We start from the raw sequence: 17,548 nt of genomic DNA, 5'->3' as shown, positions 1-17,548 counted from the left end.
ATCTGGGCATTCTGTAGCTTGTGTTGAACTTGCATTCCAAGATAGGTGTAGGCCTGATCTTCCACAAGATGCTCAATAACTCCTCCCCCTCGTTACCTGACTGATCCATCAGTAGTTACCTTGCCACATTTCAGATGAAGAGTATTATGTTTGTCAAGTCCAAAAGTCATGAGAATATCATTGGAGAAGGACTTGACAAGGAGAACCTGTTCTTTCAAATTAGTATCCTCTTTCATTGATATCCATGTAGAGGAGATGAGTGTTGGGGATCTGTGCTGAAGAGGTCCAGGGTCGTAACCCTCCTCCCTATTGAGCAGAAAACTCAAAGGATTTAGAGACAGACAAAAAGGACTGAAGGAGTCCCCCTGAAATATTTCCCTTCTGATTGGAATAGATTCCGAAGTCTGCACCTGCCCTGCACCTACCGTCTACATCTCAAGTTGAGTCGAACAGCAACTCATTAAAGACTTGAGTAAATCAAGTAGTCGCTGAGGGAGGTCAATACACTGAAGAGACTTCAGAATCCATTCATGTGGGACAGAGTCATATGCCATTTTGTAGTCAATCCAGCACATGGAGAGGTTGTGGTGATACGTTTTAGCCTCTTCCAAAATCATTTTCTGTACAAGAAGTTGATCCTTGCACCCCAACATCCCTTTCTTGCCCTCTTCTGCTGTCTGTAAATTATCTTATTGGAAGAGCAGTAAGATGACACGAGGTTTGTCAAATACCCTGTGAATAATTTGTATTGAGTATTCAGACATGTGATTGGGTGGAAGTTTTTGGGATCAGTCAAGTCTTCTTTCTTGTGGAGAAGTATTGTGCGACCTTTGCAGAACCATGGAGGAACATCACCTGTGTCCACAAGAGAATTGAAACGGTGGAGTAATGGTGTTTGGACACAAAGGAACAGTTTCCAACACTGGTTTCAAATGCCATCAGGCCCTGGAGCTGTATTAGATTTGGACTTTTTAATGAAATGTTTCAGGCAATCTGGTGAGATGTAACAGACAAATGACCTAGTTACTTTCTCATGCATTGCATGGTCATAATCACTGACCCATGGTGCCTCCAGGTTACAGTCGCTGGGTATAGACCACAACTGTTTCCAGAACCTTTCATTGGCATCCATGGGAGGTCGTTTATCATGCTCACCTTCACCACTCGTTTTAAGTTGCCTGTAGAATTGTTTCTCATTTTTTCTAAAATGTTTATTTTGTTTGATCAATTGTTTTTCTTTTCCCATTTTTTCTTTCTTTCAGTGCAAACTTTTATTTTTGCCTTAAGGGAATCGACAATTTGGAGAAGTACCTTTCCTTTTGTGGTCTTGTACTTTGATTTTAATTTTCTCCAAATTGCCTTTTGTTGTTTAGATATGGGATTGCCTGATTATCTTAGTTTCAGGCACAGCTCTATCCAGGAAATATATTTTCTAATCTGTGTTAATTTTACTTGGAAGCGGTTTTTCCTCGGTTTATTGTTCTTAGTATTAGAAGAATTTTCTTTGGAAACCGTGTGAAGTCCCTCCAAGGTTCACTCAGCAGCATAGACATAGCAATTAACTTCATGTAATGAACAGTCTGCAGAAAGTTTTAGAGATATAATTTCATTAAGTAAATCAATTTCATTTTTGGGAAAAGGCACGTTTAGTTGTTTAATTGGCCTCTGTCTCTCTAAAGGTAAATCACAAATTTCCTCATAAATAGAACTAAACAAATTATAATCAGGATTTTCGGAAAAGTCTGCAGCTGAAGAAGAGGAAGAGTGAGGGTCCAAAATTTTGCGGCCAACTGACTCTCTCTCGGAAGAGTTTCTGTCAGCAAGAGGCAAGAGGTTAACACGGACATCCATAAGAAGTTTTGGGTCAGCTGCCACTTGAGCATTCTGCTCTTGCAAAGGTTCCTGACGGGCACCAGTTGTTTGTTGAACTGGCTCACAGGACATGAGATATTTTAGCTGCCGATGTTGATCTCGAAGATTTTGCTCCGTCAGTTAAGCATACATGGGCATGGCATTGTCCCAATGCAGCTTAAGCGACTTGCCATTGATGCGTAGATTGTCACGCCATCCAGTCTCCTTCGCACACTCTTATAGGCCTATGGATACAGCTGACAACAAACTCAAAATGGGAAAAAGTTAAAGGTTTTTGTGTGTTCTGTAGTGTATATGTGGATTCATACATGTAAATTCAACAAGCAAAGGCCAAAGTGTATCGGTCAATATCCCTTCTGTTTTAGACATGGGGCCTCCGATGAGTCTCCATGCCTAAAACAGTTGGGATATTTACTGATGCAGCGAGGAAACCATGAATGAAACTTATAATTACTTATACTATATTTTCGGTTGAGCTTTCGTATTCTTCCTATATTATAAATAATTTTACATGCATTTAAATGGATGGCAAGATCAAGACTATTTAAAAATCCATTTCCTTGCATCTCTCCCCTTTTCACCCTCATTATCTCTGCTTGAGCATTTAATGCACATGAAATTCATTCCAGGTCGTGAGTAAACAAATCAGTAGCGTCTTGCCAAGCACCGGTGCGTCATTTGAAGTAATTAATCACAAACGGCATTGTTTTGACACTGATTTCCAGCCCATGGATTTTGGGCTGTGCCCCTTTAAAATATGATAGAATGTCTAATATCATAAAATATTGGAGTAAATTGTTAGTAACTGATAACTGTATTTTACAAAGCTGTTACAGTTATTTTTAGGATAATGTTTCAAGGTGTAATGTTTCAAATTGGGCCTATCGAGTTAAATGTATATTGACAAGTATTGGTTTTGGAGGTGTGTGGCATGCACAGGATTTTCCCTCTCGTTTTCTACCAGTTATTAAGCAGCGAGTCTATGATCAGGCCTCACAAGTTGTTACCAGTCAGTTATCTGTGTCGTCCAAATGTACTTTATATGTTAATCTTATTGGTACTTATAGCCTACAGTTTTACCTCTGCAAATGTATACCTCCCTTTTATATCTAAATTTAGATTATTTTCACACAATTTAGCAACAGAATCAGGTAGATGTCATAATAGTGTTAAAGATAGGTTATGTAAATTTTGTAAGATATTGAAGATGAGTTTCATTTTATCCTTAAATGTTATGAATATAATGAAATAAGACAGAGATATATAAAAGAATATTACTGAAAATATCCCTCTGTTTACAATTAATTTATTTACTATTCAGAATACCACTCAGTTTTGGGCAAATATCTTGTATCGTGTAGAATAAGAAATATGTAACTACAGATCTGTACATTCTCCCATCTTATTTTATCTTGCCATTGCATGTTTTCCCTGTTTCCGTAAGCTTATGAATGCCACACTGTCAAGTGTTGTGTATCCACATGTATTATATATTGTTATATTCGATGAAATGTAGAATTTCAAGGAATAAAGAAAGAAATTAATGAGTTCACAGATGTTAACAAATTTACACTTTGTAGGGTGTCACACCATGAAGATTTCCTATTAGAATTGTGATATATAAGCGCTTATTAAACTTTTGACACAAGTTAACTTACTAAGAAGGCGTTTTTAAGCTTGAGAACCTAAACTACAATTATTTTCCACTTCAAAGAACAACAGATGCAGACAACAATTCCATGTGTCTCACAAAAGATTATGTTTTTGAAAATCCCTCAATTTGTACAACCCAGTGGCAGGTCTAAAAAATTATGAAAGGTGCATAAAATATATGCATGTCATGTATGTTGTGTGATTGTTTAATTGTATGAATCGTGCCAGAAGTAAAATAACCTGTTTACAGGTCCCATAGATTTTTCAGTCATCCTTTTGAAAATGGCAAAAATAAAATATTGCGCCAGGTCGACGTGCTGAAGGCACTGAAATAAGCAAATTAACTGGGTCTGGCAGTACTTCTCCAACCAAATCATACCTGGTTTGAGCTGATAGTGTTAATGCATAGAATTTTTAGTGTAACATGAAATAGCACATACAATTCATTCGGGAAATTCCACATATGTGAAACATTAAACCGAGATATAAGTAGAACCGCAGTATTTTGCCTTCTGTTCTATATGTCTTGCTTTGATAGTTATGGTAACCTGTTTGGAAATTTCCAAGATTCATCACAAGCTGAGGAACAATTCAAGTACACGTATGTCAACAACATCAAATGAGGCACAAGTCAACCACGATCCAGCTGACCACTAGCACTGTTATATGATTGATATGTTCTATATTTTCAGCCAACTTGCATTGCGATAAAGGTTGTGGTGCCTCGGCTCCTGGCATGCTTGTGACTGTTTCACAGACATGTGCAAGACCAGATATATAGGTCCTTGGCACAATGCAAATAATAGTAGATATATATATATATATATCAAAATATCTAACCTTAATACAGATGGGCCTTCATCATCAGCTATGAAGGTTCATGTTCCTATGAAATGAAACACAGTCAGTTTTTAATTATTTGTAGTACTTTTACATACATATCTATTTGTTGGCTTGAGATGATAATGTATATGTTTTGATTGCACCTGTATGATATTTTGCTTTAAGATGGTGAGAGAAGAGGTCAGCCAGCTGGTAGAAGGCCAGCGAGATCTGGAAAATAAGTATCAGTCTGTGCTTGTCAGAAAATTGGAGTTGAAACATACAACAAAGAATGCTGGAAAGTTGGCAGAGGTTGATGAAGATGTTCTCAGCACAGGCAGAGATCTCAAGAACAGCCTGCATACATTTGGAAGAACATTGCGGCAAAACCCTGTGACTGGAGATAATATTGTTAAAATTCAAGATGATAGGTAAATGAGTAATATGTACTGCCATGATAGACACAGAAACATAAATCTTAAGTATTACAATAGAATGCTTACAAAACGTGTTCCAGAGGCCAAAGTGAACTTATATTTTGGTCTACTTCCATGGCGCAATTAAATAAGAAACAATATCAATGTGACTGATTATCTTACTCCAATTACTACTAAACATTTCAGCATAAAAAGATTCGTTTCAATGTTATGTTGTCAGATTCCATTCTCAGATCATCTTGACTACCAAATGAAATACAGTAATTAGCAGTGTGTCATATAGTGTGTTTCACCTTGAGAAAGTTTTATTTCAGTTGGAAAGTTAAGAATTGATGTCTGAAAATATGATTTGTTAATTTGAAATGTACATGTCATGGCTTGCATGTTTTTTACAACTGCAACATACAATTAATGGCATGCATATTACTATGTATAGAATGCTCATCTTGTTTCCAGGGATTTTGTCCAATGTGTTATGGTGAACACTATGGATGAGCTAATCCACAACTGCAGTTTCCAGGCCCTACTTGATGCAGTGCATTCAGAAAAACAGAGAAAGGCATCATTACAGAACACAATACAGAAGTGAGTAATGACTGTAACAAGTGAGTGTACAGTCGAACCCCTTTTATCCGGATGTTTTGGTTTCACTCGAAAATCGTTCGGATAGCGAGACGTCCAGTTACCTGGATCAAACAAGCAAAACGTGAAAATTAAGTGAAAGCAAAAAAATTTCATGTACATATAGCAATAAATCAACAGTCAATAGTAATAATAGCGAATTATCATAACATATAAGTGTACAGATAACACATGGAAGGCGGAATGCAGGTTACCATTTGTCAGGTTGTCTGGGATGTAATCATGTAGCGTGTGGAGCTTCAGATTGTAAGTTAGATGATAAACGTAAATCGATGACAAAAAGTTTCTCTTTTGCCAATTGCATATTCTTTTTTTCAAATTTTAAATGATCCAAAAACATATGACATTGCGTCGAACTTATGCTGTCTGCAGAAAGTAAACTGCCGGATGGGATCACATGACTTAGATCATGTGGGAGGCTATTTTTAACTTGCATCGCGAGGTCCAAGTAAATGGGGTTCGACTGTAATTAACAATATATTTGGAACATATCTTGTCACATATTATGCGCTTTCTTTTGTATTCATGACAACAAAGATAAAACAACTTGTAATAAATGTTTTTAGCCTCTTGGAATACCCTGCCTGAACACATCCCACCTCCGTATATTGTTCTAGGCAGTCACATGTAGACACGCTCCAGTTGATCATGTGACTCCAGCTGTCTTTATTCTCCTTTTTGTCACCTGTGAGTGAAGATGCCCTGTCTTTTAAGATAAGTTTTTACTGAAGCTAACTGTTTTCCCAGTTATTTGTCTGCAGCATGGGAAAGGATGACACAGCTCATCAAAAGATAGTGTTATGTGGTAGATGTAAACTCACCTTTGCTTCATTTCACTCCCACTGTTTGTGCATGGATTGTATCGGTATTTGCTCCATGCATAAATGTTACTAGGCTTGTAATCTTCTGAATGAAGATGACTTTACAATATACAGGGAGGCAAGCTCCAGACATTCTAAGGAGAGGGATTATGAACAACATTTTGAAGAATTTGGACTGACTTCATCTAAGACATTGAAAGAAAACAATAAAAAAAGTGCACTGGTCGTCTAGAAAACCAACGCATGTGACTGATGATTTTCTTGACACCTCTTTTGAAGTATACCTGTCACTGTGTGAGAATTTATCATTTCTTTTATGAACTCCTTCATGAATTTTATGCCAGTCAGGTCAATGCTTGTAGCGGTCCTTCAAAGATAGCTGATCCCTGCTGTGGTTCTTCCACTCCTGATGACTCTTTGCCTCCTGTTCAGTTGTTACTGCCTTTAATGCATCCATTAGATTCAGCTACAATCCAACTGGCATCTTCAACCTATGTGCTCCCATCAATGTGCTTCTACAATGATCACTAGGAGTTTTGTGTATTTTACTTATCCTCCTCCATCAATTCTATGATCTGTTGTTCACTTTGTCTTCAGCTTGTGTGTTGTTCCTATCATCATCATCATCATATACTTATACTTTGTCAGCTGTTAGCTTTGTCTACTGTCTGCAACGTAGCCTGGACTCCCCAAACTTTCATCAAACCATGTTTCTACTTTGTTGATTCCTTTTCAATTTATGTAACACCTTTAGAATACAGCACCACAACTTCTTGTGAGGATGTTAGGGTTAGGTTAACCTGACCCTAAGCTTAACTACCTACAATAACATAAAAGAGTATTATGACATGTTTTTGAAGTTTGTGGTGTTGTATTTGAAAGGTAGACCCAGCCTACAATCTCTTTGAGCTCTGGTTTATGAAGCAAGCATCTCACAGCTTTTCGACTTTCAAACCATTGTCCCTGTACAACAGTCCAACCCATGCTGTCCCATTCGTTGATTTCATCTTCTGTCTTCCAGTTCATTGGCTTCACCTCCATGAGTTGTCGCTGGGTAATGATGTGTCCACATCAGAAACATCCATAGCTTCTATCCCTTATCGATTTGGTTTGTGGAGCAACTTAGTCCTTCTAAGAGCTCCTCCTCCTGCTGACTTGGCTAAATCTTACACTATGAAGGATAAGGATATCAGTAGTATTAGACCCATCATATTTGAGGTTTCATCTTCAATTGATGCTGTTTCGGGTGAACTTAAAAGTGTCCAAGATTTACATGTTCATTCTTATGCCTCCTTGATTGTTTCACATCAGTTGGATGTGAACATTCTGACAATCTGCTGAAGCAAAACCATACATGCATTATTAGAACTGATTGGAGATCTAGATGTGGAAGTCCATTGAACATATCCAACATTCAGTATGATCCTGTGAGCATCAGAAGTCACAGCTATGTTGGTTACTCATACTTCGTCACAGGACCAAAGACACTTTTAATGGGTAACACACATACACACGAACACTTGTAGATTCTCTTGGACAAAGTCAAACATTTCTTTAGTTATCTCTATGATTCGATGCAGAGGTCCTTTTCATTTCTCCAGCTAGGATGGATCTTTTTCAATGTCCAGCAAGTTCTTGTTCAATGAGCCAATCCATACAGTCTCATAAGGTGGTGATAGATCTAAACCAGCGGACTTTTCATTCATGCAAATTACCACCTGAATTTCCAGTTCTCTTGATCTACTCCATCATATGTAGGCAAAGAACTTGGATCTTTGCCTCAAAATTGGACTTTACGGGATAACTCTTACATTGTCAATCTTTGGTAAATTGTGGGATTGTCACCCTTTATCATGGACCCAGCCCATTGTCAGACCCAGCTGATTACATCACAAGTAGCCAGTTGTGAGTTCTACACCTAACACTCCTGGCTTGTATTCTGCAATCTTTATCATTCCAAAGAAGGATTAAACGTAAATGATCTTCAGCATGGACATTTTGATCCAATTGATCCAATCTCTTCCAAACTTCCACTTTGTGTCCATTATATTTCTCAGCACAGTCATCAAAATGGGGGATTTTATGATAGCCTAGATCACCAGGAAGCATGTTTTGATGGCTGATCCTCCCAGATCATGGGAATTTAGTACACTGCTAGTGAAGAGTCCTCCAATTTGGCATTCCTGTGGCCCTATGGCTATTTAGCCATATTGCCTGATAAAAATACTCATCACTTAATTCCAAATCCAAGAAGGTTTTGACCCACTGACTTGTATTTATCAGTGATGTTTTTGACACATTGCTTGGCAAGAAGTTTGTTCTGGCACACAGATGGAAGAAGATACATAATCATGTGCACTGACACTGTTTCATGTGTGATCTGTACATCAGTGGCAAAAGATCCTGAGCTTGCTTGCATCAGCTTAACCTTTAGCCTGCTGAATTAATTTCAGCATAAGGCACTAATAAGAGGGTGGGTGATTTCAAACAGTCAGTGTGTCACTAAATAAGGAACAACCAAAAAAATATTCAGCTCAATAATACTAGATAGCAAAATAAACATTATTATAAAAAAATATCCAGATAATTTCAAACGTAGATATTAATTACAAAACAAACATAAAATAAAGTAATTTTTCCTGAATTACTCGATATACAGCCGGATGCGTTTTATATTTAGAATCATATAAATTGTCCAATTATCGCAAACCGATTTCAACATTATTACTACTGATATTTCATAAGTATCTGACTATAATTTTGTATGTTTGTATCAGCAAATATCCACATGACGACAAATTAAAAATTAATTCTGAAACAAAATAATCGAAAATGTTCGTCGTATACAAATCATATTTTCAATGTCATGACAGGTCTTACTGAAATGGCACTGTTTATGTTTATTTAAACGTGTCATGTCATGAAAATAGCAGAATGAAATGTATGATTTATAAACATTCATGAGTGCAAATTCAAGTGTTATGGTTCATTAATTTTTGCACAAACCTGCAAAAAGCCGGTGTTAGATTGTGTTACATGTACGAAAAACAAACATGGAGAGCTTTGTCCAACTCCTACATAAAATATAGCTTTTTTGATCAGAAGAAAGATTACAGAACTCTTCCGTGTAAGACCTGGCGAAAGAGGGAGAATTTCACATTCTACAAGTGTTCCCTGTATCATTTTCCGTTTAGTGTTGACGAGAGACAGACGAAAATTAAGATCGTGAAGTTGTTTTCTAGTAAGGATTGCGTGATGAAATTCGTGTCTGGCCACTTAGAAAAACCGCAAAGTTGGCTGTCAACATTGTGAATGTTGGAAGGTTTTTCAAACAAAATCAAAATACATTCGCTAAATATGGTAATTTCTGTGCAGAGTCAATAACATTTACCTATTCACACCGTGTAATTAATTTCAGATAAAATAGTTGGATATATCAAAAGGATGGCACATTTTCTTCGGCATCACGATGCATGTGGACTTGTTTGTTAACCGTCGTTGCCATGATCGTTCCTGTTCGTCCAATCGATGATGTAACGTTGAGATTGGTTTTGTTTGTATTCATTTAAGCCGAAAGTTACCAATTTTTAGAAAATGGGAAACTTGTGAGCTTACTCTTCGTTAAAGAACAAAAATATTGATTAAACTATCAAAAAATATTTCATTATGAAGAAAATATTTGAGTGGGTACCACTCGACGTGGTGTGTTTGAAAGTCAACAATGGCTGTTATTTTCGACTGTGTGCCGAGAAATTTGGCGATCACATTTTTAATTCACAGGCATTTTGTTTTAAGGTACATATACATATTGAAGATTATATATTTATAAAGCTGAGAATTAGTGCATTCCATACATAATGCATATGGCACGTAAATCCGACTCATTGAATAATTATTGCAAGTTTTATTTGGAGATGTCATTATCCTGCACTCCTGTCGAATAGGTTCGACGGCAGCACTGAGAGGATTAAGTTGCCACCCTCAGGGAATTGGCTACAGCTTGCTATGCCAGATCCAAGTCTGTCCATTCCTTCATTAGGATCAGGTTCACAAGCCAAGAATGTTTGACTTTTTAACTGCAATCATGGCAACACTGCATCTCTTCAAGGATGGGGTTGATCTTCTAAACCAATGGTAAATCACTGATCGTTAGATGAACAATTTTGAATTCAGGGTGATTATCCAAATTGTCTATGCAAATGTCTACCCAGATGATATAGCTGGATCTTTTGAGATCTTTTGATCTATCTGCTCAAGGATCTTGACCCCACGGGTGTGCCTGTATGCAACAAAGTTCAAAAGCATGATGTTCTAATGATATCCCGTAGTAGTGTAGACAATAGTGGTTTTGGATGCCCTTATCAGTGGAGTAGTTTTTGAACCAAGGACTTGTAAAGGAGCACGGGGTCGGTCTCGGAAGTCTTTTTTGGGGGGTTGTTAGAATTGACGACAATGTTTTTCAGCTGGACTTTGAAAAAAGAGAGAAACAATCAGTGTCAGGAAAGTCACAAGACAGTGATGGCTAACAGAATGATCATGGCACTATGGATGATGCATATTAGGGACCATGCCATGAGGTACGATCATCAACTCCTCTCTCTGCGGCCCTTCTTTCAAGTGGTACAAGTTGGGTTTGCCGTCTTTGACGTTGACCAGGTTGATGTTGTAAGTTTTCGTGAACCATTTTTGATCGGTGGCACCTCTCTGCTGTCTCCCTCATATTTGCCTGGCTGGTATAAGTGCCTAATGCTGAGCTTGGTCGTGTAATGGTTTCTCTTCTGTTTTATCAGGACATCTTACCGCTGGTGATGATTGGACAGATTTCATTTTGATGGCTTCAACAGGTCTCTTGCCCTGTGAGGAGTCTGGTGGCTTCGTGGTTGATATCATCCACCACTCTTGGCAAGCATGCAACCCATTCTGTGTTTCTGTTTCTGGAATCGATTAAATCCCACAAGTACTGATGTGAGAACAGGCGTTCGGCAAGGATGCGATTGAATCTCTCAATGATGGCTTGGCGGCGATGAGCTCTTGTCATGCCTCGTCTCTTGGCTGCGACACTGTTCCCATGAACTCGCATCTGGGATTGACTTGCAATATGGCTGGCCAGGCCAAGAGTCTGCATTTGTACATGCGTTCCAAGGCTTTGGCAACTTCGATTGAATCTTTGGTCGTCAGTGGTCAGCTTCTTTGTAGTGACTGGCAATGACGGTCAGGGCGTTCTTATAGGTTTTGCATCTCACTCTGTTGTGTGGGACAAACAAGTGGTTGGCTTGGTGAACACCATTTGACGATGAAATGTCAAATTTTATTCTTGGTATGTGCAGAGGCACAGGGAGGTAGACTTGCATGGTGGCTTGCTTTTTGAGCCATGCTTTGGCGTTCTTTTCTGAGATTTGCGTGGTTTTGGTGAGCTTTGGGGTGATGTTGGTGCCTTTCCAGTACCCTCGTGGATTGTAATAGATTTTCGCTAAGGATGTATGCATGCACATCGCCACATTGGTGCATCGCTCGGTGATGGTGAGGGTGTTGTGAAGGTGCCTGTGACCAAAGCGTTCAGCGATGGCTGGAGAAACTGAGCACTGTTGATCAATCTCAGACTGTTAAAGGAGAACAAGGTGTATTTTTCCTTGTGGTTGGGGATGCATGTTATTTTGCCGTTGACCTGATCAAGTGGGAATTGTACCCACAAAGGTTGTGAATCATTACAGGGATTTTGATGGTTTTGGGATCAATTCTGAGCTTCAGGTTGCATGGGTTGATCTCTGGCTGGTGCCTTGGCAATGATTATGATGTCAGCATTCAGGGGTTGGTCATAAGCGTGGCAGGTCTTGGCCTTCTTGTGAGCGAGTTTATCCTCTGACGTCATGCACATGGTTGCAGGATCTGATTTTTCTCTCTCCACGTAGCCAGGACACAAGAAAAGTTTGGCCATGTCAGGACCTCCGTATATGATGGGAGCATTTGTTCATCCGTCCGTTGAATAGCAGTAAGCTATCACTGAGCCTTCCACTAGCTTGGTCATTTGCAATTTATTAGCTGTAATGTGATGATCATGATACACAGTACAATAACAGTGTAACAGTAACTAAATTACAACACTATTCAACATAGTAATAATAATATTTAAGTGTGTGGGACACCCATTTCATAGTCCTGGACCCCTGAAAATTAGGAGTACGAGCCCCAGGAACCCTCAAATATTGGACTCAAGGTAAATCCTTGGTTGCTGATGTCAGGCAGCAGATGTCGATTTCATGACAGAAAAGTGTGGTAGGAAATGCTGTAAGGATTATGTGGATTGTGCCAAGGAACGAAGGAGTCATGAACATGTCTAGTAACAGCACAAAGTTGAGTTACCCTTTGAACCATTACTGAACATATGTAGCCTGTGAAAGTGACTTGGATGTTCTAGGCCAATAATTTCTACATTAACTCATTAAGCCCGAGAGCCACTTTACTCAACAACTGGAACCCTGTGCTGTTTGCCTGGCTCGCCATAGTGAGACTAATTAGTGCTATTCACGCCTAATATCCCTGACAATTTCAGGGATTACACGAAACTGTCTTGTCATACAAGCAAGTCCTCATTGTTTAATTGTCTTGTAAAGATATATCTTGAAGGAAAACAGGTGTGAATATATATCATATGTGCAACGTTTTACGTAATTTTATTTCGCTTTTTCTTCTATCTCTTGTAGACCTTTGGCGGCACGGCTTGTACATATGTATTTTCTTAACGTATGTATGTATTCTTTGTATGCAAGACATGAAACATACTGAAACAGATTGTCCCTCTCATGTCATTGTATGAGGTTAAATTGTACAAAACATCTATGTCTATGGCAGTAAAGAAGAATTTACGTATGTGCTTAATAATCTTCACTGATTCATTGCTAGTGTATACTGAAGAAGGAAAGTACTAATATGCTACTCTGTGACTTACATTTAACAGATTCACAGTTTGTCACTTTGGTTTATCTAGATTTAACACAGACAACACACGTTATCATATGAACATACAGAAGTACATATTGTATAATACTTAATCCTTGCACATAGAAGACAAAGAGTCATGGAATGGGGTGTCATGAACATTCCAGAATAGAACGTTTTGTATCTCAGCTGTTCAATATAGTGGCTGATTTGTTATCTATGACCAATCGCATCATGAGATACCTGTCACAGAGGAAATGACAGGTGATGGGGCATGGGCTAAATTTCTGGAGAGCATGTTTGGTCACTTAACAGCTTGGATATAGATTGATTATTCGAGATATCGTTGACCAATTGATAAGCTGGTTTTCAGCTAAATCAACTCTAGCTGTCATGAAAAAGTTTGTGTATTGTGAACATACATAATCACAACGATGCATGAAATGTACACACAAGACTATTAAGCACTTAGGCAAGTGTATTTTTCCTCAAAGACTGAAAACACATTTAATTTTTATCGACAAGTGAAACAAAGTGATTGAAATAACAACAACGGTATTTGCAAGGTGCTGAATTCTTCACCATGGAGGGGCATGCTACAAACCAATGATTATTACCCCAGATAACCCAATCCAACCACTGAGTAGAGATAGTACTTATTTGCATATACATTTTGGGCACACTACTAGTACATCAAACATAAAGGTTTGCTGAATATGTAATTCAAGTACATGTTGTATAGAATTCAAAAAGTGACACAATACTGAATTATTATGATGTCTAAACTGCAGTTTGAATCCCCCCAAATATTTATGAAGATGGGCATGCCTATATTTATATTGAATGCAAATGAGGTTCAGAAAATTATAGATGTGCATATATGCATGAAAATTACAGAGATGGGTGTGATTCCAAAAAAAACAGATTGTCCAATGATATAACAGCACATTAATTTGTTTTACACTTGTCATGGCACAAACCTATCTTGAGGTTGAAAGAGGTGTTCAAATATCTCATTACTGTTGTCTGATTGAATGATTATACGGATGTGTATCAATTCCATAACTGATATATTATCCTGCCTTTATTGACAGTGGATCAATAGAGACTTAGTTCATAGATACTCATGATAATTACACTGGATCAGCCAATTACAGAGATCAAATACAAATGCTTTTAAACAATGCTTTCATAGTTTGCATTGAAAAATCACAGTTCAAATCAACGTGAAACTTTCAACAGCTTGAACAAAAATGCTTCAGTTACCTTTGTATTTCATGTGTTATGACTTATTATATCACTGTCCATGCAAGAGTTATCAATTTATATTCGATTGCATAACATTATCAACTTTAGATTATGAAAAACAAATAGTCACAATTCAGTTAGGTCTGAATTAGTAACTTGGTTTATTTCAAATCTATACAGACATGGAAGTCTGACAGAACTTGTATAATATAACACTTAACAGATGAGTAATTTGGGGATGATAGCTTGAGAAATTAACTGTAATAGATTTATCTGTACCTGAAGGTCTTGTATCCATAGTTTCACTTATGCTGGGGGCATGATTTGTGGTTCTTTGCTCTTGCGGCTGATTTGTTTGGAATTGTGAAGTGTCTGACATGCACCATGCAACAAGGGCTTGTGTGACCATATTGGTGTTTAGATATATGACACATGACTTGCCAATTGGCTTGGCTGGTCCAACGGCATGTGCATTTCATGATGTTTTCCATCGTTTCACGGTCAGAGGTCGATTCCCTGCACGACTATATAAGTGACGGTGACTTTCAGTGTCAGTTGTCTTGTTGCGGTCATCGGAGCAGGTACCATTCTAGGGTCGATTCAGAGATCTTGTTATCAAGACTACCTCTTTGTTGGTTAAGGTCATTTGTAGAGAGTAGGTTGTGGAATATGTACAGCATTTTCTTGTTAGGTTGGGAAGGGGGACAATTAATGTAGGACTAAATAGGATAGGAGACAGGGATTAAAAGGGTCAGATTTGGATTAGGAATTATAAAGGGTTTGGTCGGAGGATGAATACAGAAGTTAATAAAGTAGTTTAGGTGTGACTGAGTACGAATGATATTTTGATATGTTTTTCTTTAGTTTCAATAAACTCATCTTCTGTCAAGATTTTGGTGTTGTTTTCCATGTGTTTATAGTCCAATAAAAGAACCGGAAACTAGATTACAGTTCGTAGCAATGATTGTGAAGAGGTTGGAGGGAGCACAGTCTCCTGTGCAGTTGTGTTGCAAACGTCTGACGCATCCTCAGTCTGATCTTCTGTTCCATTCAATATTGAACTGATGGCCTCCTTTTGGTCCTCCGAGGTTCCTTTAAAGGTCCTCACACCTGAAAACAGAATGTTTGATTTGTAAACATTGTGTATATTTGTGACGTGCAAAAACTTTATTGTGTTCACAACAGTGAATGAAGTAGTTGAACTTTACCGCAGCTTTCAAGAGTTTTTCACTCATATCGCACATGTTATTATTGTTGGAGGAAGTAAGGCTGGACCGCCAATGTGGTTTGTGATGGAGTGAAACCAGCGAGCATTGCCAGGAACTAGTGAACCATCGGTGAACCATAGGTGAACCATAGGTGAACCATACTATGAATTCTATCACTTTAGGGGACCTTTCATAATTTATGGCTGGGGTGGTGGTAGTGGTGTGTGTGTGGTTGGGTGTTGGTGTGGAGGTGTAATGATGATTTTAAGGGAGGGGGTAACCCATTTTGTTCTGAGGTGGGGGGGCATCAGTTTTGCACACATGTACTAGGTGGGGTGGGGGCATTATGGTGACAACCAAGGCGGGGTCACTTACTTCAAAAATTAATTGGGGGGGCATCATTCACATTGTACATGCAACTCCATTAAAATCGCGCCCCTCCCCCCAGCCATAAATTATGAACGGTCCCTAGAAAGGTTACTTTTTTTACGATGATGCCTTCATGTCTTATTTTCAGATTTCTGGTTTAATTTTAGAAGTTAGACTCACCCTCAACACTGTGGTGTCCTGTTCGTTCCATAGTCAGTTGTTCAGGTAATACTTTCTCAAACAGCTTCGTTGCTGTAGTGACCCTTAGTGGTTTATCATTGTTTATTATGTCCGGTTATACCTGCTTTACGACAAAGTTCGGGAACCAGTTTCTGCAATGTGTTGTGGCCAATTGGTCGACATCCCTTCCATCTGTGGGACACAGACTCATGTACTTCTTGTACAGCATTACGTGACAACGTTCTTTACATTCACTTGCATGGGGTGTTACCTCTTTAGGAGTTATCTTGCGATGCTTAAGTCCACCTTGGCAGGTCTTTGAAATATCTTCTTTGTACTTAAGATATGCTCGCTTTCCGGTAGGTTCACACAAGGTAATCTGAGATGGCTTGTAACGAAGGCTTCTGTGTTCGGATCCACTTCTCAGGGAGAAATGTTTACCATTTAGATACACCATAGTATTTACAAGAACTCTGGCGTTGTGACCGCCAAGAAGTTTTAGTTTCCACAGTTGGCACTCTTCATCATCCCAAATAGGCTTGGCTTGTTTCTTCTTTATTCCCAACCCAGTATTAGTAATTCTCTTAAGTTCAACATCAAACACTTGCCTGAATTCCTCAAATTCTGGAGAGTTGAGCCAGATCTCGCTTAGAGGTAAGTCGAATGTGAGACTGAAGTCCCATAACAAGAGATACAAGTGAAGACGGCGGGTACATCTCTCCATTCTTCTTTCTTACTTCCAGTACAAATCTACTCAACCAGAATGTTAGTTCTTCCGTATCCATATTATCCGGAGTTTTCATAATTTTCTCCTCGTTGAGTCTGTTGTAATTTCACCATATTGCCCACGTTTTATAAGTGTTCATGGCCCATTTGTTTCTACGACGGGTGTTCACGGTTACAGCAGTGCAGGCTTAGTCTTCTATGTCTGTTTTATACGAAATAAACTTGAACCGCACGTCCACGCCACTGTTTGCAGAATTACCTTCATTGTCGTCGCTGATATCAGAATAATGAGGGAGATCAGTGTTGTGTACCTTCTCAGGCCCAAGGACAGCAGTGAGGGCCTCTATTTCCTGACTTGCGGCGACTATTTCTTCGTCTGACTCTGTTAACATCGTGACTTCAAATGACATGGCACATGTTCATGCAGCGTCAAAACACTACAGTTCTGCGTTCAGTCATCAAAAACTCACAGTATGTTCATGGACGTTCACAAACATCCAATGTTTAAAAAGGATACCCGCGGCAAGGTATCAGCAACCAAACGCACCCCAGGTCCTGCATTCTGGTCTGTGCACGTGCACTTTCCCTTGGGACAATCTCATTTTATTTGGAGGGGTGTTTCCATTTTACCTGC

General features: G+C 38.7%; 1 protein-coding gene across 1 annotated transcript in view; it reads left to right on the top strand.

Annotated features, from left to right (window-relative positions):
* LOC137281525 (dynein regulatory complex protein 9-like) overlaps positions 1-17,548 on the top strand; it is an 83,879-nt gene that overhangs the window by 15,696 nt on the left and 50,635 nt on the right. Inside the window, exons 3-4 of the mRNA XM_067812805.1 lie at positions 4,534-4,778; positions 5,241-5,369. Coding sequence (XP_067668906.1) covers positions 4,534-4,778; positions 5,241-5,369 — 374 coding nt within the window. The remainder of the gene's footprint in view (positions 1-4,533; positions 4,779-5,240; positions 5,370-17,548) is intronic.

Source organism: Haliotis asinina, chromosome 4 (assembly GCF_037392515.1).
Source record: "Haliotis asinina isolate JCU_RB_2024 chromosome 4, JCU_Hal_asi_v2, whole genome shotgun sequence".
Classification (NCBI taxonomy): domain Eukaryota; kingdom Metazoa; phylum Mollusca; class Gastropoda; order Lepetellida; family Haliotidae; genus Haliotis; species Haliotis asinina.
This window is presented reverse-complemented; position numbering and strand designations above follow the sequence as displayed.